This window comes from Miscanthus floridulus, chromosome 19 (assembly GCF_019320115.1).
Source record: "Miscanthus floridulus cultivar M001 chromosome 19, ASM1932011v1, whole genome shotgun sequence".
NCBI classification, from domain to species: Eukaryota; Viridiplantae; Streptophyta; class Magnoliopsida; order Poales; family Poaceae; genus Miscanthus; species Miscanthus floridulus.
This window is the reverse complement of record NC_089598.1, coordinates 97,614,926-97,641,917: the sequence shown is the minus strand read 5'-3', so window position 1 is coordinate 97,641,917 and position 26,992 is coordinate 97,614,926. Positions and strand designations below refer to the sequence as shown.

Below are 26,992 nucleotides of genomic sequence, written 5' to 3'. Positions count from 1 at the left end.
GTCTTTGCCTCCTCGTTGGGAGATTATGAGGCGCTCGACGGCTCTCAAGGCGGCGGCAGCGGCAGCGGCGTACATGTCGATCATGTCGTACTGGGAGAGGAGCGAGGAGGAGGAGACCCACCGGATGTTCGTGGAGTGGATGGCCAAGTGCAACAAGACCTACAACTCCACCGGCGAGGAGGAGCACCGGTACGCGGTGTTCAAGGAAAACTTCCGCCGCCGCGGCCCCGTCCTCAACATCTTCGGCGACTGGACCGACGAGGAGCTTCACGCATGGCATTCCGGAAGATGCCTCGGAAAGGGAGACTTAGCTGAGCAGCAGGTACCAGATCGCCGACAACGAGGACCTGACGGGCTCCGTCCACTGGAGGAAGAAGGGAGCGGTGGGCCGGTGGCCGAGGATCTGTTTCTAGTTCCTTTATTTTTTTTTCTTTGGGTAAAAGAAAGCATCATTTTTACATGTTCGCTGCAAGCCTGCGACATACCATTTGCATCAAGCGGGGAAGATTAACCAAAATAGGGGATGTTCCGCTTCATTGTAAACGCTGATTAACAAAAAAGTATGGACTTTTGGTCAAGTGCATTAGTTTCAGTATCCATACAGAACTAGATGTTGTTTATGGCTTCATGAACCATGTGCCGTCACGAGTGGTGGGTGGACAAGGGAACAATTATAGATACCTTTATTATAGATGAACAAGTATAGAAGAGCATAGTAAAATTAACTTAATTTTTATCTTGGTAGGATACTTTAGCTGATTGTAAACAATATTCTAGAGTTAACCACAAGTATTTAGAGATTTTTTGAGTAACCTCTGAGTATGATTAGCCTCACAATTCATTCTTATTACTACTGTATGGCAACTGTGGGACGCCTTTGATTTACATGGTTTTATGACAACTTATTGTGTGACTTGGGTCACTTACATAATTGAGTGAGTATATATTACCTTCTGAAGTGCAGGATGGTAGACAATCAAGAGTTCGGTTTTATGTTCGATTAGTGTTGTAGAAAAAACATAATTTTCAACTAGGTTCATCAAACATGGACATTAAGTTTCTCTGCATTTGGGGCAAAATAAATTTAGCTGAAGAGGAAAAGAAGAAAAAAATCATAGTGTGCTAATGGTTGATAAACTTTTTTTTAGAACAATGGTTGACAATCTGGTGGACCCATATGTCGTTTTTCTCTGATGGGTGGACGATCTTCACCATCTGTTGTCAGTTTTTTCTTTGAAAAAACCATCTGCTGTCATTTGATATGATGCCAAATAGACTCTTGGAAGCATCTCAAATCGACGGGCTGTTCGGCAGGACTTATTGTGGCTGCGGCTGATTTGTAGGGCTAATTTGTTGTGAGAAAAAAACATTGTTCCATTCCTGAAAAGTAGGGCTAATTCTGGCTGATAAGCTCAAGCGAATAGAGCCCATCATGTGGGTGTTTCACATTCCTATTGGTAGCTGTGCTTCCTCTGCATAGTCATCACTGGCATAAAACCTCCCTGTTATTTTATTTATTACAAATTTTTCGTATATCTATATATTCTCGTCTGTTACTTCTAACCACAGTTAGGTGAAAATAAAATCTGGAGGGAGCACCGCTCCACCATTGCTGAAGAGATGAAGCATGGGTGGATCTGAATATGGCACTTCTGTTTGTTGCTGGAAGTCGGTTGCCTTCGACAATTTTAGCATATAACATTGGTGAAAGCGCATACGTTGCAACAAGAGCCATATTTTTTTTAATGATTTGTTTTTTTTTCTAAACATACTTGCTAAGCAAAGATCGATATATTGTTGAGCGAGTAAAGTCTGATTTGCCTCCCTGATCTTGTCGCCAAATTTTAAAAACATTCTCGAACTCGATAAATTGTTCAGAGTAATTTATGGGTGTTTATCCAATGTTTCAATGATTAAGGCCGAGGTGCTTTCTTCATCTTGAATTTATTACTGACCACTACTATAAAACCGGTTTCTAGCCTTTTAGGGATGGGCTTATCGATCAGGCGAGATTGTGCGAAATTGTCTCTTATGGAAATAAACCGTTTTTAGAGGCAGTGGCCTATCTAGCCTCTCTGGAAGTTTGTTTCCAAAGACGGGCCACCTAATTCTACAATTTTTGAAAAGAGCATTTGTGGAATAACCTCAAGATGATGTCTGCCTCTATAAATGAATTTTCAAATGTGCTGCTCATTCTCTGGGCATTCTTTTTCAGAGCTGACTGGCTTAGCTTTCCATGACGTATTCCACGGCGTAATATCCATAGAGGCTTGTGCCGGTAGGTTAGGCTGTGTTTAGCCTGGTAAAATTCGGGAATTTGGTTACTGTAGCACTTTCGTTTTTATTTGGCAATTAGTATTCAATTATAGACTAATTAGGCTTAAAACGTTCGTCTCGCGATTTCCAACCAAACTGTGTAATTAGTTTTTTTTCGTCTACATTTAATGCTTCATACACGTATCGCAAGATTCGATGTGATGGCTACTGTAGCATTTTTTGGGAAAACTTTTTGAAACTAAACAAGGCCTTACTTATATGGCACTGCATGATGAAATATATTAATGATGATGAGCCAGCGATGTGTTTGTTGCCATTTCTATGTGTGACAATATGATATAGTATGTGACAAATATGTGAAAGAGTCATTGTCGATACGGGACCCACAGGATACCCCGCAAGGGAGAGAGAAGATCTAGTTCAACTAAGATTCTTCCCATGTAAATCTTAGTAGTAGAACTATCAAGTAATCCTACTAGGAAATCTCATTGTAAACCGACTAGGACTCTGGCTTCCTGACTATATAAAGGAGGACAATGCTCCTGTCAAAAGGGAGAACAGAGCAGATCATAATCAATCCAACGCAAAGGCTAAGGCCGACTGGACGTAAGGTTATTACTCGATCTACGATCGAGGGCCTGAACCAGGATAAATCGGCTGTCTCTTGCGTAAACCATCGAGTTCGGCATACGCCGAAGCCCGAACATACTGCCCCGGGTACCCCCGTGGCAGGCTATCGGTGGTAAAACATCGACAGCTGGCGCGCCAGGTAGGGGCCTTCGGCGACTTTGCTTCCGAGAGCTCGATGGACCTCGACAACATAATTTTCCCAACGGGATCAACTTTCATCTTCGGCTCATGGATCTGCGAGGCAGACAACAACGGCAAGCTTCAAAGCCATCTCCTCGAAGATCCAGATCATCTAAAAGAAGTTCCTATTTCAACAACTGCAACGGATCAGCTCACCAGAAGATTCGCGCAGCTCATAGTATCCGAGTCAAATCGGATTTCACGACCACTCGTATCCGATTCGAATTCAAGCTCCAAGGCGAAGTTTTATCCGAGTGCTTTCAAGAAACCGAGTTCTTTTTTGGCAAGATTCCAGAGCACAACCCAAAACAACTCGGATTACCCCCAGAATTCTCTCAAGAAGTCGAGTTCTTTTCCATTTGGGCTCGACAACATGACAAAATCCTATTAGGGACAGGTCGAAAGATTTTTCAATCCAAGATTCGGGATACCACTGACAGGAGCTCAGGAGGGTCTCGTGCTAACGATAACATCGCAGGACTGTATCATCCACTGGCCGGATTCCGTTCCTGAGGGTAGCGGAACCCAACTAGTCGGCACAACAACAACAGCTATTTTACCTTACCAAGAAGGAGACTCGATCTACGACACCGAGGCATCCACTAAAGTTATCAGCGACTCCGACAGCATGAAAACTAACGCCAATAACAGAACGACTCATGCACGAGAAGTGCTCATGGTTCGATGACCGCGGTCACCATTAAATCCCCCGGAAGCACCCGATGTTAGATCATCAGATGAATCAGAATCCAACATATCACCCTTTGCCCAGGGCTACGACGGAGAAACAGATAGTCAGAAACAAGCTAGAGAAAGAAAAAACAAGTTGAAGCAAGGGCGCCAACACCGTGCTAGGCAGCGCAGGGAAGCTTGGATCAGATACGCGTCAGAATTGGCTGAGTACGACAAAAGAAAATCGCAACGAGAAGTCAAAGGAAGACACACGGCGAATACGCCTTACGATAAGATTCGAGAAGCATTAAAAGAACTCGGAGCAACTTCGCATCCTGGTGAGAAGTATGAATAGCTCCAGGACTTGCTCTGATCGACAATCCCGAGAACGCATGAAGAGAAAGCTCGATCAAGACTACCCGCCAGATCAACAACCCACCGGCAAGAAGATCAAAATCAAAGGAAATCCGCTTTCGAAAGACTTGGGCTGGGTGGAAGCCATGACGGAGGAAGTAGGAAGGAACATAATCAAGGCCAGCGATTTGAACAACTAAGGAAGACTAGGAGCAGGGTACCTACCCAGACAACCTCGCAAGGTTGTTCCCATCAGAACAACAGTTGGCCAGAGGAAGGCGCCGAATCTGAATTCAAAGAAACCAAGGCACACGACAGGTTCCCCTGCTTCGCGAACAGGCTCGCATTGGTGCGATTACCTCACAAATTCAAACCGTCTAATCACTCCAAGTATGATGGCAAAACTGAACCAAAGCAATGGCTCAGAATATATTCACAATCAATTGAACTAGCCGAAGGAGACGACGATATCAAAACCCTTTTCTTCCCCATGGCACTAGAGGTCATGCCCCTCCAATGGTTCGATAAACTAAATCCAGGATCTATCAGAAATTGGGAGGATTTGCAAAGAGCTTTTTATGAGAATTTCGTAGGAATCATTACACACCCAATCACTTATGCAGAACTAAAAGGACTCAAGCAAAAGGGAGGTGAAAGTCTTAGAAACTACTATCGACGATTCGGCGAACTACGAGCTCAAGTGCATGACATAACCGAACGAGAAGTAATTGAAGCTTTCTCTCACGGAATCATGGCTAGATGGCAATTTCAAGACTTCTGCAAAGAAAATCTGAGAAACAATGAAGAATTCAGACGTACAGTAGAAAAGATGATTACTGCAGAAGAAAAAACACGAGAAAGGTTCCCGGACAGAAGCAACCAAGACAACCCGGACAAGCAAAATCACCGAAATAGCAGACATCAAGAAAGAAAACGTAGACCAGACAATACTGTGGCAATGGCCGACAAATCAAAGAAGTTTCCCAAACCCAGAAGATATGATGACATTGAAAACATACGTTGCCCATTGCACCCTAGTGGGAGGCACACCATCGGAAATTGCTACACTTTCAATGATCGATACACAAGAAAAGATAGTAAGGAAAACACCAAAGAGGACAATCAGAAAAGAGAAGAAGACAACCACGAGGATAAAGGATTCCAAAAACCCAGGGGAACGGTAGCAGTAATTTTCTCAGGGGCTCCAGATTGCAGAAGCAAACATCAAGAAAAACTAGCACTGCGGACCATTATGACAGCAGAACCGGCTACACCAAGATACCTCAATTGGTCACAGTATCCTATCCAATTTACCAGAGAAGACCAATGGACTAGCGTGGGAAACGCAGGCCATTATCCACTGGTTCTAGATCCGACTATTGCTGGTATGACCGTCACCAAAGTACTAATCGATGGAGGAGCTGGACTTAACATCATCTTTTCAGAAACTCTAAGGAAAATGGGACTACAACTCGCCGGGATGATTACGCCAACAAGCACACCTTTTTACGGAATAGTACCCGGCAAAGCAGCCATGCCACTCGGACAAATTACTTTACCTATTACCTTTGGAACTCCTTCAAACTACCGAACAGAGTTTATCAAATTTGAAGTCGCCGACTTCGATTCATCATATCATGCAATCCTCGGACGTCCAGCACTGGCCAAATTCATGGCAATACCACATTATCCGTACTTACTGCTTAAGATGCCAGGACCCAATGGTATCCTTTCTCTTCGAAGCGATTTAAAGCGCGCTTTTGACTGCGATGTTCAGGCGATCCAAATTGCAGCTAAAGCGCAAGCCGACAATGGAAGAAAAGAAATAGCCGCAATCGCTGCAGAAACAAGCCAAGAAGAATTAGAAATACCGGCTAAAAAGCCCAGCATCATCGTACCACCAAAAGAAGCCGACGTTAGGCAAATCGACTTAGGCACAGGCGATACCTCCAAGACAGCAACTATCAGTGCTCACCTCTCGGCAAAATAGGAACTCACGCTCACCAACTTTCTTCGGGACAACAAAGATATCTTCGCTTAGAAGCCAGCCGACATGCCAGGAGTCCCAAGGGAGTTGGCTGAGCACAGAATTGATGTTAACAAAAGCTCCAAACCTGTAAAACAACGGCTACGATGATTCTCACCCGACAAGAAGGCAGCAATTAAAAAGGAAATAACAAAACTGATGGCAGCCGGATTCATCAAGGAGATCCTTCATCCAGATTGGCTAGCAAACCCTGTCCTTGTACAGAAGAAAAACACGGACGAGTGGCGTATGTGCGTCGATTACACAGATCTCAACAAACATTGCCCAAAAGATCCATTCGGGCTACCACGCATTGACCAGATAGTTGACTCGACAGCAGGATCTGCGCTATTATCTTTTCTCGATTGCTATTCAGGATATCACCAGATCGCACTAAAAGAAGAAGACTAGAGCAAGACATCTTTCATCACCCCGTTTGGTGCCTACTGCTACAAGACCATGTCGTTTGGACTAAAGAACGCTGGCGCCATGTACCAAAGAGCTATCCAGACTTGCCTTGGGAATCAAATCGGTGAAAATGTGGAGGCATACGTGGACGATGTGGTGGTGAAAACAAAGAACCTAGACACTCTAATTGAAGATTTAAAGCAAACCTTCGAAAACTTGAAGAAATAGAGATGGAAATTGAACCCAAATAAATGTGTATTTGGAGTTCCCTCAGGACAACTACTCGGATTTTTGGTTAGTCAGCGCGGGATCGAAGCCAGCACCAAGCAAATTCGAGCTATAACAGAAATGGGCCCACCTAGAAGTGTCAAAGATGTGCAGAAACTAACAGGATGCATGGCGGCCCTCAACCGTTTCATATCAAGACTCGGCGAAAAGGGGTTACCTTTCTTTAAACTACTAAAGAAGACAGACAAGTTCGAGTGGACAATAGAGGCCGACGAAGCTTTCAAAAAACTTAAAGAATACCTCACTTCATCGCCTATCCTGACACCTCCAAAGAAAGATGAAGATATGATATTATATATTGCGGCAACTCCTACCGTAATCAGCACAGCAATAGTCATAGAAAGAGAAGAACAAGGGCGCGTGTATAAAGTGCAACGTCCCGTATACTACATCAGCGAAGTACTGTCAGAATCCAAAATCCGGTACCCGCATGTACAAAAACTACTCTACGCTCTACTCATTACCTCACGGAAGCTTCGCCACTATTTCGAAAGCCACAAGATTACCGTGGTGACAGATTTTCCACTCGGAGACATCTTACACAATAAAGATGCCACAGGGCGCATATCCAAGTGGGCAGTTGAAATTGGAGCTCTTGACATCAATTTTACCCCACGGAAAGCAATCAAATCTCAAGCCCTCGCCGATTTCGTGGCCGAATGGACAGAGATTCAACAGCCTTTATCAGATACAATCCTTGACCACTGGAAGATGTACTTTGACGGATCACTCAAACTAGGCGGGGCCAGTGCAGGCATTCTCCTCATTTCTCCAGAAGGAAAACAACTCAAGTACGTCCTTCACATATAATGGCAAGCTACAAATAACGAAGCAGAATATGAAGCCCTCATCCACGGGCTACGAGTGGCGATTACCCTCGGAATAAAAAGATTACTCGTATACGGCGATTCAGCAGTGGTCATCAACCAAGTCAACAAAGATTGGGATTGCACCAAAGAAAACATGGGTGCTTATTGTGCTGAAATACGGAAACTTGAAAAACATTTCCAAGGATTAGAAATTTTACACGTCCTACGCGATTCCAACATTGCAGCAGATGTCCTTGCCAAGCTTGGATAAGACAGAGCAAAAGTTCCACCCGGCGTATTCATAGAAGAGCTATCAGTTCCCTCTATCAAACAACTCGGTGAAACAACACATGAAATTCAGGCTAAAGGCGTTCAGATTTTGATAATCAACACTTCATGGACCCAAGTTTTCATTGACTATATCAAAGAAAATAAACTGCCAACAGATAAAGCAGAGGCCACACAAGTTGTTCGTAGAAGCAAAAACTACGTTCTAGTAGGGGATAAACTCTACAGAAGAGCAGCATCATCAGGAGTACTACTAAAATGTGTCTCATTTGAAGAAGGCAAAGAAATCCTAGATGAAATACACTCAGGTTGCTGTGGAAATCATGCCGCTTCAAGGACACTGGTTGGCAAAGCATTTCGCACCGGATTCTACTGGCCAACCGCTTTGAAAGACGCAGAAGAGCTTGTCAAAAAAATGCAAAGGTTGCCAAATGTTTGCAAGACAAGCCCACGTACCAGCTCACAATCTTATCTGCATCCCACCTGCTTGGCCTTTTTCCTGCTGGGGGCTAGATCAGGTAGGACCCCTGAAAAAAGCAAAAGGCGGCTTCGAGTACATCTTCATAGCAATCGACAAATTCACCAAGTGGATTGAATACAACCACTCGCGAAGTACAGCGCAACCAAAGCAGTCGAGTTCATCCAAGACATTATGCACCGCTTCGGCATGCCCAATCGAATCATCACAGATCTAGGCTCCTCTTTCATAGCTACAGAATTCAAGGGCTGGGCACAAGACTGTGGTTTCAGTATAGACTATGCGTCTGTTGCACATCCAGAGGCCAACGGACAAGTAGAAAGGGCTAATGGACTCATACTAGCCGGATTAAAGCCAAGATTATACGAAGAACTAGTAGACTATGGGTCCAAATGGATTGAAGAATTACCGAAAGTAGTATGGGGACTACGAACTCAAATAAGCAGAGCAACAGGCCACTCACCTTTCTTCCTAGTTTACGGGTCAGAGGCCGTACTGCCCGCCGACTTGATCTGGACATCCCCAAAGATAGAGCAATACGATGAAGGAGAACCGGAACACACAAGAAGATTAGAACTCGACAGCTCAGAAGAAATCAGAGTAAACGCTACCCTCCAATCAGCCAGATACCTACAAGGTTTAAGACGGCATTACAACAAGAGTACCCAACCTCGATCACTACAAGTCAGAGACTTAGTACTAAGAAGGATACAGAAGACTGACGGATGACATAAGCTACTCAGTCCATGGGGAGGTCCCTTCATTGTCACAAAAGTCACCGGACCAGGCACATACAAGTTAATAACCGAAGATGGAAAAGAAGTCAGCAATACATGGCACATCAGCCAGCTAAGAAGATTCTACGCGTAGAAACCACTCAAGAAAAAACAGATATGCAAGCCACAAGGGACCAACGTTCACAATCGACGAAAGGCAATACTCTTCAACAACATATGTAGTAGTTTATACTCATGATCAATAAAGATGGCATTCATCCACAGCATGTCTTGTCATGACCTTCAACGAGTTGTTTTCACGAAATAAAAAGCAAAATGGCTGAAAACATGCCTGAGCATCCCGGCCGAGAGCAAAATAGCTGAAAAAACGCTTGAGCCCGTCGATGAGGGTAGCGAAAAGCTAACACCCGAAACAAAAAAGCAAAATGGCTGAAAACATGCCTGAGCATCCCGGCCGAGAGTAAAATAGCTAAAAAAACGCTTGAGCCCACCGATGAGGGTAGCTAAAAGCTAACACCCGAAACAAAAAAGCAAAATGGCTGAAAAATGCCTGAGCATCCCGGCCGAGAGCAAAATAGCTGAAAAAACACTTGAGCCCGCCGATGAGGGTAGCTAAAAGCTAACACCCAAAACAAAAAAGCAAAATGGCTGAAAACATGCCTGAGCATCCCGGCCGAGAGCAAAATAGCTGAAAAAACGCTTAAGCCCGCCGATGAGGGTAGCTAAAAGCTAACACCCGAAACAAAAAGCAAAATGGCTAAAAACATGCCTGAGCATCCCGGCCGAGAGCAAAATAGCTGAAAAAATGCTTGAGCTCGCCGATGAGGGTAGCTAAAAGCTAACACCCGAAACAAAAAGCAAAATGGCTGAGTCGACCGAAATTTAACTTCAAAAGACCCTCTAGCACTTCGTTCCGAAAAGCAAGAGGCTCGGGGGCTACATCCAGATAGGAATACTTTTTCCTCAAAAAAGCACAAGCGCCATTCAAGAAAGCACTCGGATGCCGAAGTTTGTCAAGGCAACATTCTATACCGAGTCGTTTTACATAGCGCAGGCGAAAGGTTGTTAACGCAAAGATCTACATCTAACAAGTCATAGCACGGACAAAGCACTCGACGGATCACAAAGGAGGAAGAAAAGAAAAGTACTCGACAAATCGAGGGGTCTCGTCAGAATAACGCACAGAGTTGTTTTGCGGAGCAGAGACGAGAACAGGACAAAGTACTCAGCAAGTCAAGTAACTTCAACCGCACCCAGGCAAAGAATACATCAACAAAAATAAAGAATCTTCATTTAAAAAGGAGTGTAATATTACAAGGGGATGCTCAATCGAGTCAGGCGTTGTCATCAGAAAGGGAAATATCAATATTTAGACTGTCTACAACCCTACTGGCTAGACCTTCGACCTCAGACTCCATCCTCTCAACAGCGTCAAGATATTCTTGGCTTTCAGCTTCTTCTGCTATCTTGGAGAGAGGCGCCTCTGGAGCAAGGACCCAGACCTGGGCTAGCACATTCTTGGTACATACTTGGGCACACCTCTTCGCGAACTCTTGGAAACGAGTCGGAATCCAGGGAATGAACTGCGCCCAAGATTGCCCGTCATCCGCTGGAGTCCGGAGGACATCGGCTACTGAACGAAAAGATTTCCACAAAACATTCCAATTCTCAGTAGCTGTCGCCAGCTTCCCGGACAAGCCTTCAATAGTTTTTTGGGCCTGCACAAGATCTCTGTCAGCTCCGCGCCTAATCAGCTTAGCAAGGGCGAGTTCTTCCTCAGCATGAGTAATTACCTCCTCAGCTCTATTATGACTAGAACGGATAAGGGCCTTCATTTCATCAATACTCTCCGAGAGCTTCTGCTTCTCAACTCGGAGAGCTAGACAGGACACCCAAGAACAAGTCAGCGGAAAAAGAAGTCAAAATACAAGAAGAAACAGGCAGAACCCGTGGCACCTTTGCATTCATTCTTCGCAGACTCCACCGCAGCATCTCTCTGTTTCTCCGTCTCCACTACCCGGGCGCGAAGGGCTTTCTCCTCCTTTTGGTGCATTTGACGCTCTGTCTCCAACTCAGCCCGGAGGAGGTCAAGATTGGCTTTCAGAGCGTCCACCTCCGAAGACAACTTCCTCTCATTTTCAGATGAGAAAAAGAAGCCAGAATGATCACGAGAGAAAGACTGAGCAAAAAGAGGCAAAGAGAAACAAGGCGTAAGGATAGAAGAAAAACAAGCATGCAAACGAGGAGTGGCAGTAAAACCTACCTGGAGCTTTTCACCAAAAGAAGTCGCGAGGGTCGACAAGCTCCCCCAGGCTGCGGTCAGCTCCGATAACCGATGAGTGGCATCAAACTGTTGCACCACGTCACTGGAAAAGGAGGGGCCGCCGGAAGCAAGAGAAGGGGAAGGAGAGGCCGGCTGGGGCGAAGAAGGAACGACCAAAGCAACCTCTAGGGAAGCCGGAGCCAAACCCTCAGAAGGACCCGGCACGACGGCCACAGTTACCTCCGGAGCGACCAAGTCCGCAACTCCACCAGGTAGCTCTGAAGCCCCCGCAGCGACTTCATCAACAGAATGTTGTGAATCTCGAGGCTCGGAACTCGTTGGCACGGCGGGAGGCAGAGAAGAAGTCGATGAAGAAATTAGAGAAGACGAAACACTGAAAAGTGATAAAAGGAAGCACCAATAAAAACCAGAGGAAGGAAGATAAAAGCCAAAAAGATAAAGCTAGAATCTACTCACCCGACTACTTTTTTCTTCGCAAAGCCAAGAGAAAGCCTCGCAGGGGGAACCACGACGGTGAAGACGTCCCCGCCACCCGACGACGGGAGCGGGACAGCCGACAACGGAGCCGCGGAAGAAGCCAGGGCTGGAGCCGTGGAAGAACTCTGCACCGGAGGAGCGGTATAGCTCGGGACAGAGGCAACCAAAGAACTCGACACCGGAGCTTCAGAAGAAGTCGGCGCGGGAGCCTCGGAAGAACTCACACCCGACCTCCGATTACTTCAAAAAGTTCAAGACTAAAATTCAAAATAAAGAGGAGAAATTCAATGCAACAAGAATATGAAAAACAACTCACCGCCGCATGATGAGGGGGACTTCATCATCCTCTTCTTCCTCAGCCAACAAAACCAGAGCACCTGCTGAAAAGGAGATGAAAAGTACTCGGTTCAAGAGAGAAACATGAAAATAAAAGAACAAAGAGTATTAAATGTGCTCACCTAAGAGCATGCTAGCAACAACTGGAGTACCTGAGGGAGTACTTGGTTTGCGAGGCTTCTTGGAGACAGGCAAGCCAGATGAAGACCCGTCCATTCGCCCCCTCTTCGGGACACTGCGAGGACCGCGAGGGACTAGACGAGGAACATATTCTTCATATACATCAACAAATCTGAAAGAAACCCCAGGAAGGGCTATAAAGGTTTGAGACTTACTAATTGCAGAAGTATCAGCTAGACGATCCCTAGTCTCCGCCACGGCAGGGAGAACATCAAGGGGGATCGGATCGACAAAGTTCCGCCCAAGCTCCTGCGAAAAAAGATAAAACACCGAGACAAGGAAAAGCTAAGCAAGAATGGATTCAGCAAGAGTACATAAAGAACTCAAACAAAAAGATAGACAACTCACAGCTAGGGGCGGGTTGATGGCCGAAAACTCAGAGACGGCAGGAGGAATGACGCTCACTCCTTTCAGCATCTTCTGGAGGCGCTCGAGTACCTCCTCACCGGTCAGCTCAAGAGCTGGGATCATGCGTGAAGGATCCTCGGCCCCAGAATACTCAAAGCCGAGATGCTCCCGCTCTCTCAAAGGCTAAACCCGGCGACGAAGGAAGCTTGAAACAATACCAAAGCCGATCAAACCCTGTTGTTTCAGCATGCTAATCCTATCAAGGAGTGGCTGGATCGCTTGAATCTCAGCAGGTGACTCAAGCTTCTTGTCCCATCGGTCATTCACCACAGGACCAGATCCGGAGTGAACGACAAGAGAAGGGATCAAATTGGCAGCGTAGAACCATTCGGCACGCCAATCTTTGACAGAATCAACCAGGTCATAATCAAAAAACTTAATTTTGAGACCCTGGCGAAACTGAATCCCACAACCACCGAGGGCGCTGGTTTCTTCACGGCGGGGTTGAGGTTTCAGACGAAAGAAAAAGCGAAAAAGAGATAGAGAAGGAGGGATCCCAAGGAAGGCTTCACAAAGGTAAACAAAAATAGAAAGATGGAGAACGGCATTGGGGGTTAGATGGTTCAGACTAACCCCAAAATAACCAAGAAACTGATGAAGGAAGGCGGAAGCAGGAAGACAAAGTCCAGCGCGGACAAAGGAAACAAAAAGGACAATCTCACCAGGACCCGGAGCCGGAACCCGATGCTCGCCCAGAACTCTCCATTCAGCGATGACTTTGCTTTGGATCAAGCCATCGCTAACGAGCTCGCGCAGCTGGTCTTCGCTTGTTGTTGGAGCCGACCAAACCTTCTGAGCTGCCCTCATGGCCATGAACTCCTGGTTTTCAATCAAAGACAGGGATGACTCCTCGTCCACGAAGGTCGCCTGAGACTTGCTTGCGGTTTTCTTCTTTCCCATGAACTGGTGGAAGCAAAAAAGGCACTAAGGAAGATGAAGCTAGAATGATGGTGCTCGGGTGATGGCGACAATGACGGCGGTGGATTTCTGAGAGCTAGGGTTTAAAGGCAAGAGCTGGGCGACAAGGGAAAGGAAGATAAAAGGTCTTTAAATAGATTTTTCAGTGATACAAACGGCCCACAAAGCCCGTTAAAACACAATGTGGGAACGCAACGGTCCATTTACCGACGTAGCTAAAACGACGGCGGGCACGAATCCTCACAACGGTACAAACCAACGGGCAGATTTCAGACTTATCCGTCCAACGCCACGGTAGGGTTATCAGATTGATACAAGAACAACCCGTCAAACCAAGAAGAAAGAAAGAAGAAAGAAAGGGCTACCTCACGAGGAACAAAAGAACCCAGTTATGTAAGAAAGAACTCGGTAGTCTCACGAACGACAGGGATCACAACAAAAAAGTCAAAGACAACTCAGAAGACAAGATTCGTTACATTATAAGCGACTTAAAAAATAGAAGATTACAAATCTTACAAGACCCAACGAACTCGGCACCACGAAAAGCAAAGTAGCAAAGAGGAACACGGACACGACTAGGCTCTGGAACAACTACGTGTCCCAAATTGCTACTCGGAAGGACAAACCACCATTAGTTACACTGTTTTCTTCAAAGGACGGACGTAGTGCATCCAAGGCGGAAATCGACAGCACGGCAGGGCAACATGGAGCATAGAAGGCCGGCAGGCATCTGTCTACCCAAGACCGATGTGATGCTGGATATGGTGTTGATCTGCACCGGACGGTCTCAAGACACGCGACGAGGATCAACCCAGAACTGCCGGATGAAGGAACGAAGCCTACATCACAAGACTTCCTCCAACTACCACCACGTACATCCTGGTACAATGCTGTCGCGGGATTAGCCTACCTCTAATCCCTATCACAAGACTTCCTCCAGCTACGACAAGACATACAGGAACTACAAAACATGCTCGGGGGCTGCTCTACTTTACAAACTACCATGTTCATGACCACCAAGGTTTCAACAGAATATCTAATGAATGAAAACAAGCACTCCGGGACAGTATTTATAGACCAAAGGATCAGCGCACATGGACTAGGAGTACCAACGAAATAAGCCTAACAAAGGACACAGTGAAAAGACAGGACTCAATAATAAATGACTCAGGCGAGAGGAAGCAGTACTCGAAGACGGGCATATTCGGAAGAATATACCAGCACAGTACAACCCGTGAACAAAAGGCATTTACACTCAACCACCACCATACAACTACATCTGGCAACAGCAGACCATCAAAGAATACGCCAGGACCTCGCATCCGATTTCTTCCTGAACAAAACAACACGGATATACGCTCGGAGGCTCGACCAGCACCATAGCCTAATCAACACTAAGCTAGGGAACCCGGTTTTCATTTCAACTAATTCCGGAGGCTCGGAACCAAATACAAAGGACCAAGAATACAAGAAACTCAAGACTACAACGACGACGATACATCAAGACTCTTCATCCGACTTCTTTTCTAAAGAGAAGAACTCGGAGAAAGCGTGGAGCTACGGGATAAACCCAAAAGCACGAGGCTCGTACACTCAGTGAGTGCAATTTCACCAAAAAGGAACCCGGACATAAGCTCAGAGGCTGCATGCCACAAAACTACTCGGATGATGGTTTAATCCAAGACTAAAAGGCCGCTTCGGAAGGATGCCGCGAGACTACTCGGACGATGGTTTAATCCAAGTCTTGGGGACTACTTCAGAACACAAATTTTCAAACAACGTAAAGGATCAAGACCCTCCAACTTTTGTTCCAAATAGCAAGAGGCTCGGGGGCTACACTCAGTGAGTGCACTTTTTCTTCGAAAAAGCGCACGTCACCAAAAGACTTCCTCAACACAGACCATTTCAAGACATTACGACAAAAAGAACCCGGAACGAGCCATATTCGAGTTCTTTTTGATAAAACTTCAACGAACAATCGGAACAACTTCAAGACAAGATCCTCCAGCTCCTTGTTCCAAATAGCAAGAGGCTCGGGGGCTACAACCAAATGGATGTATTTTTTCTTCAGAAAAGCACTCACCACTCAAAGATCCTAAGAAGCGCTACAAGGTTTTACTCCAGAAAGCACTCGGATGACATATTATTCCTACTCAACAAGACTTGAAGGGGTAGAGCGAGACTTTCAGAGCTCAACCATGAAGTGCTCGGGGGCTTGTCGATACGGGACCCACAGGATACCCCGCAAGGGAGAGAGAAGATCTAGTTCAACTAGGATTCTTCCCATGTAAATCTTAGTAGTAGAACTATCAAGTAATCCTACTAGGAAATCTCATTGTAAACCGACTAGAACTCTGGCCTCCTGACTATATAAAGGAGGACAATGCTCCTGTCAAAAGGGAGAACAGAGCAGATCATAATCAATCCAACGCAAAGGCTAAGGCCGACTGGACGTAAGGTTATTACTCGATCTACGATCGAGGGCCTGAACCAGGATAAATCGGCTGTCTCTTGCGTAAACCATCGAGTTCGGCATACGCCGAAGCCCGAACATACTGCCCTGGGTACCCCCGTGGCAGGCTATCGGTGGTAAAACATCGACAGTCATTCAATTAATTAATTAAGTTGCATATGACAACCGTGCTAAATACTCTAATTAGCATACTGATCATATGAACCCAGTATAAAATCTAAGGCGGTGTTTGGATCACTAGTCCAAGGACTAAAGTTTAGCCTGCTGGGCTATTTAGATCCATGGGCTAAACTTTCCTCTAATCTACAATGACTGATTTGACCTTATTTGATTATCCATGCACAGCCATGCATGCGAGCGGCAAGGGGTATGGGGCGTCTAGCGTCCGCCCCGAGAGAGTTTAGCCCAGTTTATTACCTCTTTGGTAGCAAAAGATTTTAGTCCAATTTTTATACTCACTTTTAACCCCTGTTTGGATCCCATGGAAAAAAAATACTAAAAGTGTGGGTTAAAGTTTTGCCGTATTATCAAACCGGACCTAAGTATACTGTGAAGCGGGACCCATGATAATAAAGGCGCCCGCGACCCTGTGGCTTGGATCAGCAGACATGATCAAGCCAGATGCATTGCAACGAGGAAGTCATGTAGATGTTCCCTGCACACTTTGTACTAGAACACTAGGAAGTAGTTATTCTCGTCTTATTCTGGAACGCGCTGCCACAGGAAGTAGGCGATAACCAGGAAACAGGAGCAAGCAGCAATCATGTGAGGATGTGCACTCCCAAAAGCATGACCTACCTATTCATGCAGATGTCACCAGAGGCTTGCTCTCCCAACTGCCTGGGTGCAGGAGCCCATTTCGACCACGGCTTGGATTCATTTTTGTAGTAGTGGATAGTAGAAAAATATTTTTTTGGCCAACAATCAACTATCAACCTTCTATCTTCAAGGCTTTGCTGCGAGAAAATATTCAATAGTGCATTTCGATCTTTAATTTTTTTGGAAGAAGACATCGCATTTCCATTCCATCTATATAGCTCGCTCGCTCTTTACAATTTCTCAAAAGGGAACATGGTCTTCATTCTGGCGGTTCAGCCTTGCGTGGTCCCATGATTGAAAAGGGCTACCTCCTACCTGCATGTAGGTGTCTGGTTGTCCCATGCACACACACCATAAAGCATTCAGTTCCATCGGCCACCACAGATGATGCATAGATGCTGCGTTCGATCTTTGTAGTCGTTGGATGAAGTAATTGTCCGGCCCAACAATCTATATTTCCAAATTCCAATGTGACCGCACAGGTGTGGACGTGTTCTGTGGTACACATGATATATAAATATATATAAATATCAAGATAACGCGTGATAACTCCGGTGTTTAACAATTTAGCAACAGGACCTGGACCTCTCATAAAATTCAACAGCGTCTAGCTAGACCACACAACCCGTTCGGGTGGTAGGGTCCCAGCTCGTTTCCGCTTGTTTCAGCTTATTCTCTCTCACAGAATACTATTCAACCATTCAAAATCATCCAAAACCAGTCAAAACCGTACCAGCCGAACGGGTTGCACAATTCCTTATATAATCATATATTCATTAAAAGTGCTACAATTTCTTCATTTATTCAGTACAAGTAGTTAATAAAAATATATATTTCATTTCCATTTATGTTAATAGAAAATCATAGCCAAAAGGTATGTTTGGAGCTAGATAGTGTTGTCGTCTAAAACAAACAGAATTATATGTAATCAAATAGAGTAGTCATGAATCATGACTAGGAGATAGTTCCTAGCCAGTTCAGAATCGAGCAACTTTAGAATTCATCAACCGATATCTTATTAATTATCATTGACATTAGTACTAAATAGAGGACTGATGGGACTTCCGGTACATCACTACTGGTTACCCAAGAATCGGTAGTGATGGGAGCATCACTGCTGCAGGTTCAAAGGGTGCAACACTAGAACATGCTCTCTCTCTCTCTTCGTCCCATGCATGCATGTTGGGTTGTGTAGGTGAATGTTTATGTAGTAGAGTTATTACTTCACCGAAAATAACAAAAGTTAAATAATTACAAGATTTTTTTTGAGACAAAAATAGTTACAAGATTAGTAAAGACCTCATATGCTACTCCTGATAAAACATTTCTTCTCGTCTTAGATTTGTTTGGCTGCACTTAGTATCCAACTCAATTGACAAAGACAAGACCTCGGCAGATAGTACAGATTGCGTAAACCCGTGCACGAGGATGGAGCCTAGGTGACTAGGAGCGGCGCTCTGGCTAAACTAGCTACCAATTCATGCTTAGGGGTCAAGGTCAAGGCAGGAAAAAATGAATACACCCACAACAAAGTATAGTTAAGCGCCTCAAAATTAGATGAAAGAAGACTAGAAGAGGGCTAGAATAGCTCTGCTCAGCTCTCACTGTCGGGGGCGTTATCTTGCTATTCCCGGTCAAATCATACGTGTACGTTTAAGAAGCCAACAAGACTGCACCACCAGCAAAAATTAATGAACAAACGCTTCCTGAGATGGATATATACAGCCAAGTGAGCCAACACCCAACAGCACCCAATTTGAGTTTCAGTGTGCGCGCGCGCCTCGCTAAGTCGCTAGTATAGAGCTAGCAACCACCCCACCAAGCAAATAACATGCCGTCGTCTCAAAGCCGCAGCCGCCCGTGCTGCTGGCTGCTGCTTCTCGTCGTCCTCCATTTCTCTCTCAGGACCGCCGCCGCCGGCAAGGTGCCGGCGCTGATCGTGTTCGGGGACTCGACGGTGGACGCGGGCAACAACAACTTCATCCCCACCGTCGCCAGGGGCAACTTCCCGCCGTACGGGCGCGACTTCGACCAGGGCGTCGCCACGGGCAGGTTCTCCAACGGCCGCCTCGTCACCGACTTCCTCTCGGAGGCGTTCGGCTTGCCGTCGTCGGTGCCGGCCTACCTGGACCCAGGCTACACCATCGACCAGCTCGCCACCGGCGTCAGCTTTGCCTCCGGAGGCACCGGGCTGGATGATTTGACAGCGGAAATCGCAGTAAGGAAAAAACTTCTGTATATACCTTCTGATGTGCCATGACTACCTTTATTTTGACTGGTGGCCCATGCTGCTGCTTCTCGTGCTCTTGCAAAGTTTACATATGACTGACTGAGCCAACGTATAGAACTACAGACACAACGGTTCACCTAACTGACTCGTCAACGGGTGATAACAAGGCCAGCAACACCTTTTGCTCTCTCAAGAGTGATGGTTTTCTGTCACTTTTAATTTTGACTCTGCCCTATATTAGGGCACCTTGGCTGTGTATGGTTCACGTTGATCCGATAAAACGAGCCAAAATTAGCCATGACAAAGATGTTGGTAAAGTAGAAGATGGTTGGGTTGGAGCCAAGCCAAAGTTTAAACTTAGGCTAAGAAATAAGATGCCTGGATGATAACCAAGCCAAAGTGTAACCAAAGCTACATATGAACACATAAGGTCCATGTTATTAGGTTTTTGAAGAACGAATACATAGGGTGTGTTTGGTTGATTATCCAAGTGTCTAGGAGCAACTCTTACAGCCTCGTGACCGCCTTTCACCAAGTCCGGTTTAGCGGTTCTAGGCCAGAAAACACTTGCCCTATAGGCTCTCTTTCTCGTTTTCCCCCATCTCGCTATCTTGATATTCTCGCTCGGCAGAATCCTCGAGTCATCGTCACTCGCCATCCACACGACCAGACGCAGGAGTTTCCCGCACGCGCCTCTCCTCTCCCGCAAGCGTCCTTTTCCCACTTGATGCTCCTTGATGCTCTTCGTAGCTGCCGCACTGCAAACCCACACACGCAGGAGGCCAAGGATATTTTTTTCCTTGCATTTTCCTGTTGCTGCCTTGGCATTTCGACCTCTCGGTGTCGTGCCAACACCATGGAGCAGCGGGATGCCGGGAGTTAGACGCCAATTAATTACATTATTGGTGCCATTATGACTTTCGTGGATTGGAGATGAAGCACTATAGTTCACCTTTTTTGAATCGTGTTATTATAATTTTTGTTCTGCCTGATATATATCACTTTATACGATCGGGACAACACTGAACTAAAGCGCAGGTCATTGTATTCTTGTATTACCCAAAGTGCCCCTCCACTCCCTTGCCTCCCCATGCCATTGACGTGTGATCCTACTAGCTTTCATTTTCTTCCTCCTTCCTTCCCTAACTTCTACCTCTGACTAAGGGGTGTTTGGTTTGGGGTGACTAAACTTTAGTCACCCCAGTTTATCCCTTCAGTCACTTCAGAGCCAAATCACCTGACTAAAAAACAAGGTTATAAATAGTCGGCTAAGCTATTTAGCTTTCTATGTTCGGAAACAGGCAATAACCGGCTATAGCAAGCTATAGCGGTAGCTAAGGACTAACTTGTACATGGAAAACTTAGCTAAATCCTTTTCAAACAGCTATAGCCGGAGATAGCGAAGGCTATAGCCGGAGATTTAAAACCTTGCTAAAAACTGACTAGAAGGCCTTTAATCATCTAGTCCCAAGAGAATGACTAGAAGGGACTAAAACCCCACTTTGGACAGGGGCTGCCCCTCATTACTTCAGCAGGGAGCAAAGATTAGGACTATTTAATAAGGGTATTGTGGTCTTTTGTCATCAGCTTTAATCCTTTAGTCACCAAACCAAACACTCTATGATTAAAGTTTAGTTAAGGACTAAACCAAACCAAAAGGGCCTAAATGGATGCAGCCAGCCAGCGAGCTCGCCCCCCCCCCCCCCCCCCTCGGCCGAATTTTTTATTTTTCAGCTCTTTTTTTTTTGAAAAATATTCACAAATAGACTCCTGGTGGTTTGATTTTCGTTTATAGACCCTGATATCGGCGTCATGGCTTTTGGCGCCGAAGAAACACGTCTTGGCGCCATGGCCAATGGCGCCGAGGTCTTGGCGAGGCGTCGGACGTGGCGGTGACCTAGTGCCGACGTGGACAAGGTATCGGCGTCGTAGATCTTGGCGCCGAGCTGTTACCCTATAGATCTTGGCGTTTGAAATGAAACAAGTATAATTGTTCCGAGAAACATGCAACAACGTCATTACGGTTCAGCTAGTTAGGACACGCGCGACTTAGCTCAATGGCCTTGTTTCGAAACCCAACGCTAATTTTTTTTTGTCATATTTTTATAAGCAATACAACTCGAAAATTTATTTCGAGGAACGTCGACTGACCGAACCGAACTACCATGGCCGTGCCCGCTAGGGAGTAGGGAGGCAGGAGCAGGAAGGAGGAGAAAGAATACTAGGCCTCTCCGGTTGGGACGTCCGCGTCAAGGAGAGGTGTCAGCCGCCGTCAGGTCACTCCGGGCCAGGAGGAGACGCGCCAAGCCCGCCCGCGTCGTCGGCACGGCGCAGGGGTGAGGGGTCCATCCAAGCGCCAAGTGCCGGGCGCTCCTCGACCGATCGTTCTCGACGACGCGAGGCCCCGCAGCGTGGTGGACTTTGGGGGGTGAAGGAAGGGAGCGCCGGCACCTGGTTCGCGCCGTCGCGCGGCACGTGATTGTAATGCGACTGCGTGCGAGTGCCGAGGACATCTTTTCTTTCTTTCTTTCTTTTTAAAAAATGATACAAGAATACTGCTGGTAGTAGCTCAAGTGCTCAGTCTCCCCCTCCATATACGCTATGTGCAAAAAAGGAGCTGAGGCTAATGTGTCGTTCCACTGCTGCCTGGAGAGAACATTCCATTTGTTTAGACAGTGGACTAGCGTGGAGCCAACACCGTGGTCCATTGGTTCCCTAAACAAGGGGGAGTTTGCAACTTAACTTTTTTACCACCCACCTGTGCTCCGATCCATCGCTGATTTTCTCAGCACCGTTCTTGTCTTGGGACCTCACTCGCCCCGAACACGTTGTGTGCCTGTGCCACGGGAAATGGTCCGTCCTCCACCGTCGGAAAACACGGTTTCTCCACCACCACCAGGTCCAGGTGCTTGGTTCCTCGGTCTAATACTCGAGAGAACTTGCATCGCCATCATCATGCCAGCGCCCAGGCCATATACGCCATATAAACGTCCACTCTTCCTCTACGAATATGATGCCACCGGCACGCTAGAAAGCGGCGATTTTCGTAGCCTTCCCGTGCGGCATGAGCACCATGACATATGCCGCCATCGGAGCGTGAGCGTCAGACTCGGACCAAACGGTATGGGGAGCACGCGCGCGACTTAGCTCAAAATATTTTTCTTGTTATATTGTTTATAAAAATATAGCAAAAAAAAATTCAGCGCTGTGGTTCGAATTCATGCCTTTGAGCTAAGTCGCGTGCGTCCTAACCAGTTGAACCGCAATGGTATTGTTGCATGTTCTTCGGAACGATTATACTTGTTTCATTTCAAACGCCAAGATCTACAGTGCCGAACTCGGCACCAAAATCTACGGCGCCGAGTTCGACGCCAAGATCTATGGCGCCGAGGCCTTGTCCACATCGGTGCTAGGTCACCGCCACGTCCGACGCCTCGCCAAGACCTCGGCGCCATCGACCATGGCGCCGAGACGTGTTTCCTCGGCGCCAAAAGCCATGGCGCCGAGGTCAGGGTCCATAAACGAAAATCAAACCACCAATGGTCTATTTGTGAATATTTTTCAAAGAAAGGGCTGAAAAATAAAAAAATACAGCCCCTCGGCCCTCGCACGCCACCGGTCCCGCTCCCGCACCAATGCTGCCGCTGTGCCGCACGCCTCCAGCCTCGCGCCCGTGTTCCCGTTGGCGATCGCACACCACCGGCCCGCACGCCCACCGCTGTCTCGCGTTCCACCAGCCCATGGCCGTGCCACACAATTTCGTAACCAAATTTTGGCCACAACAAAATTTTGTTTTTTCTGTGGTAACTGGTAACCCTAAAATAATCTCCCAAGTAGTAGTATTCGGCAACTTTACTTGTTCAAAACCTGTTCGAATTTATTCCAGTCAGTCATCCCACTGAGCCAGCAGCCACGTAGCGGGGGCCACTGCCACGCCACGCTCGATGCCTATGCCTATGGTTGCAGCCCCGTTGTGGTTCGCGCCATCGTCGCGTCTGCTAACCGTGCATCCTCTGACGGAAGAACCTTTCACTGCTATACAACTGATGACGTGCCATGCTCAAAATACAGGGGACTGGTTTTCGATGATCTGCCGTAACGAACACTTTTGAGTGGCTAAATTGATTCGGAGAGCCTATTTCTTATTTTTCAATTGTCAAATTTACATAGTTTCATGAAATAGCTCTAAGAATGCCAAAAGTTATGTTTGCTACTTTCTTTAAAGGGAAATACTAGCGCACAGACGTCCGATGAGGATGAATTCCATCATACGCCCGCCCATACGACTGACAAGCCTGACCCGTCCCCATCCACGCACCCCACTCTCATCCCCACCCCATCCATTCGCCCCGCCCCGTAGGCGCACCCCCGCCCCGTCGTGCCCCAGACCGCCACCCCCAGCATGCCGCACGCCACGTCCGCCGGCCACTGACTCGCCGCGCCCCATCCCCCGGCGCCCCTTGATTCTCCAAACAACATGAAACACGTGCAACATGAAACACTTGAATGCAAAATATGTCTGAAACAGATGAAACATCTAGAATATACACTTGCAACATATGTGTGAAAATATATGCAACATCTAAATAGAACACTTACAATGTGAAAACACTTGCTGCAGCAGAAGACTGAAATAGATGAAACATTTTGGAACATACTGTTGCAACATATGTGTGAAAACATATGCAACATCCAGATCAAAACGCTTGCAACATACATCTGGAAACAGTTTGAACACACGCTTACAACATGCCTCTAAAACACTTGCAACATATGCAACATGTGCAACATCCCACGATCTACTTTTGCAACATCCATATGAAACAATTGCAACATACCTCTGAAACGTTTGAAACAATTGAAACATACATTTGCAACATGGTGGGATAGAGGCCTAGGCCAGTCGATTTCGGCCGACGAGATGGGAGCTGGCGGCAAGAGCCTGCGCACGAGCACCACCTAGCAGCAGCACCAGTGGCGCGCGTGAGCACCACCACCACCAGCGCCACCGGCATCAGGCTTGGTTCGGCGACGATGGTGGGGGATGGGGGCGGGGAGCGCCATGGCTGCCGGGGTGGGGAGGGTGCCGCGCCAGGGTGGGAGAGAGCCGCCCACTCCCCTACAACACCGTCGCGCCACCTCCATGGATCACGTTGGAGGCGAGTGGATCTCGCTCGTGCCCTATGGATCTTGCCAGGGTGGGGGAGAGGCCCGCCGGATCTGTGGGCATTAGGGACTCCTGGTGAGGATGCCAGGGTGGGGGAGGACGCCGGACGTTGGTGCCTGCGGTAGGGGATGAGGAGCGCAAAAGGGGTAAGTATGGGGAGGAGGAAGCGAAGTGATAAGTTTTTTTAATATACATGCGGGCGGGAGTAAACAACGGGGATAAAAAAAGCCGTCCGGCGTTTGTGTGATTCATTGGACGCACGACGCATAGCATTTCCGTTCTTTAAAACAATTGTCCTTCATTTAGTGGAATGCCAAATATTTGCTTGATAGCCACCTTTTATTTGGTGACCAATGTTGGCAAAAACCTTGGTCACCAATCTGGTACCTAAAATTTGGCCATAACAAAAAAAATTTTGATAACCCTAAAATAATCTTTTAAGTACAGTATTCAACAACCTTGTTCTTTGAAACCTGTTGGAATCTATTCCAGTCAGTCATCCCCCTGAGCCAGCAGCTGGAGTACTTCAGGGAGTACAAGGCGAGACTGCAGCTCGCAAAGGGGGAATCCGCGGCGAACGACATCATCGCCGAGGCCGTGTACGTCTTCAGCATCGGCACCAACGACTTCATCGTGAACTACTTCACCGTGCCTCTCCGGCGAGCCCAGTACACCCCGGCGGAGTACGTCGCCTACCTCGCCGGCCTCGCCGAGGCGGCCGTCCGCGACGCCTACGGCCTCGGCGCGCGCAAGATGGAGTTCACCGGCCTCGCGCCGTTCGGGTGCATCCCCGCGGCCAGGATGCTCAACCGCGACGAGCCCGGCGAGTGCAACGAGGAGTACAACCGGCTGGCGGAGATGTTCAACGCCGGGCTGCAGGAGGTCGTGAGGAGGCTCGACGGTGAGCTCGCCGGCGCGCGGGTGGTTTTCGCGGAGACGTACAGCGTCGTGTCTGACATCGTCGCCAATCCGTCGGACTATGGTGAGTGACCCCAAAATCTATCTTCAGTTATTCACAACATATACTGGTTCTGGCATTGAGTCAGCTCTAGAGTAGCACTGAGTCAAGAACATTGTGCGAAATGATGAATGACTCGAGCACATTGTGGGAAATATTCACACTGTGGGGATTTCTTTGCGATGGCATGCAGGATTCGAGAACGTTGAGCAAGGCTGCTGCGGCACGGGACTCATCGAGACATCTGTGATGTGTGGCTTGGACGAACCGTTTACGTGTCAAGACGCGGATAAGTACGTGTTCTTCGATTCAGTTCACCCGTCGGAGCAGACGTACAGGATATTAGCGGACCATATTCTCAACACTGCATTACGAGTGTTCCTGTGAGTCTGTGACGTCATTTGTACCTCTTGAGATTTTTTTTTTGGTTACACAAGAGAATATATCTGTTTCTTGTTGAAAGCATACAGAAGTCTTAGAAACCAAAATGAAAGAAAGCTAAATACCTATAGCTTGAGGTACCGGTTATTAGCGAAAGGGCCTACAACCTACTGCCTACAAGAGCCTTATTAGCACCTTAAATCCGAAGTTCGACTTTCGTGGGAGTGAATATCCTAAGTTTTAACGACGTTGGTGCTTTTAGTGATAAACGATGTTTTCATCAACGGTGAGACGCGTAATCACAAAAAAGGTACCTGTTACAAAAAAAAAATAACTTTAGCTAGAATACTACTCCCAGGGAGTAACATGATTCTACTTATAGTTGTTGTTGTACTTGTAAGGGACCGTGACGCATATAAAGAGGGTGAATTATGCAACTTAAAAATCTACTTCTAACTATGGCCTCTAATTCCATCTAGTCAAAAGCTACGCAAAAAAGTAATATATCTAAATGTGCAACTAATGTTTTGCTAGGTGTATTGTTATCTCTACTGCAAAATAATTATGCACTCTAGGTTCTAATTCTATCAACTAGCCTATTAATCTAAGCTAGGAAAGTAAGCATACAACCAAGGTACATAATATAAATGTGGAAGCTAAAGATGAGGTAGAGATGCAAACTCCCATCGACGACTCCAGTATTTTTACCGAGATATCGAGAAGCGCTCAAACTTCCCCCTAGTCATCATTGGAGTCCCTCGCAAGGATCCCTCGCAAGGGCCAAACTCCTGATCGGGTAACTCCGTGGATAGCCTCGGACCTTCCCCACACGTAAGTGGGTCTCTGGTGTGCCTCTCCCGGACCGCTCCCCGCCGTCTTCACTATCAAGCTTTCGGCCGAACTGCCGTGGGCCTTGTTCCCTTCGGTACACGGCGGCGGCCACACCACAAACACGGTTGATGAGATCTCGCAAGACTTACAAGCCCCGCCGAGTACAATAATGGTGCACGCATGCACCGAGAGATAAGAGGTGTGTAAACCTCACTAAACACTAGGCCTAAACCTAGAGGAAGCGCATATGAGCGTGGTCTAACTAACTTAAGCACTTCACAAATCGCCTATGCTAATCACCTTGTGATCTATTAAGCCCTATGCAAATGGAGAACTCTAAAATGGTGTATCAACACTCTATCATCTTCCCATAGCTTCTCCAC

The 26,992-nt window shown here is 46.8% G+C and overlaps 2 protein-coding genes across 2 annotated transcripts; both read left to right on the top strand.

Moving 5' to 3' along the window:
- The first annotated feature begins 25 nt into the window (after positions 1–25).
- On the top strand, positions 26–1,641 carry LOC136526446 (oryzain alpha chain-like). The gene is made up of 2 exons (XM_066519111.1): positions 26–322; positions 1,570–1,641. Exons 1-2 carry the CDS (start codon positions 26–28, stop codon positions 1,639–1,641), a joined length of 369 nt encoding a protein of 122 aa, XP_066375208.1.
- A 17,163-nt stretch (positions 1,642–18,804) lies between these two features.
- Positions 18,805–25,854, top strand: LOC136529753 (GDSL esterase/lipase At2g42990-like). Its single transcript, XM_066522828.1, has 3 exons — positions 18,805–19,260; positions 24,932–25,421; positions 25,591–25,854. The coding sequence occupies exons 1-3, from the start codon at positions 18,874–18,876 to the stop codon at positions 25,782–25,784; spliced, it is 1,071 nt and encodes a 356-aa protein (XP_066378925.1). The 5' UTR covers positions 18,805–18,873; the 3' UTR covers positions 25,785–25,854.
- Positions 25,855–26,992: the final 1,138 nt, after the last annotated feature.

Coding starts and splice junctions, on each gene's coding strand:
- LOC136526446 (XM_066519111.1), top strand. CDS start 26: ATGAGGCGCTCGACGGCTCTCAAGGCGGCGGCAGCGGCAGCGGCGTAC. Junction 323..1,569: donor GAGACTTAGCTGAGCAGCAG/GTACCAGATCGC, acceptor TTCTAACCACAG/TTAGGTGAAAATAAAATCTG.
- LOC136529753 (XM_066522828.1), top strand. CDS start 18,874: ATGCCGTCGTCTCAAAGCCGCAGCCGCCCGTGCTGCTGGCTGCTGCTT. Junction 19,261..24,931: donor ATTTGACAGCGGAAATCGCA/GTAAGGAAAAAA, acceptor AATCTATTCCAG/TCAGTCATCCCCCTGAGCCA. Junction 25,422..25,590: donor CGCCAATCCGTCGGACTATG/GTGAGTGACCCC, acceptor GATGGCATGCAG/GATTCGAGAACGTTGAGCAA.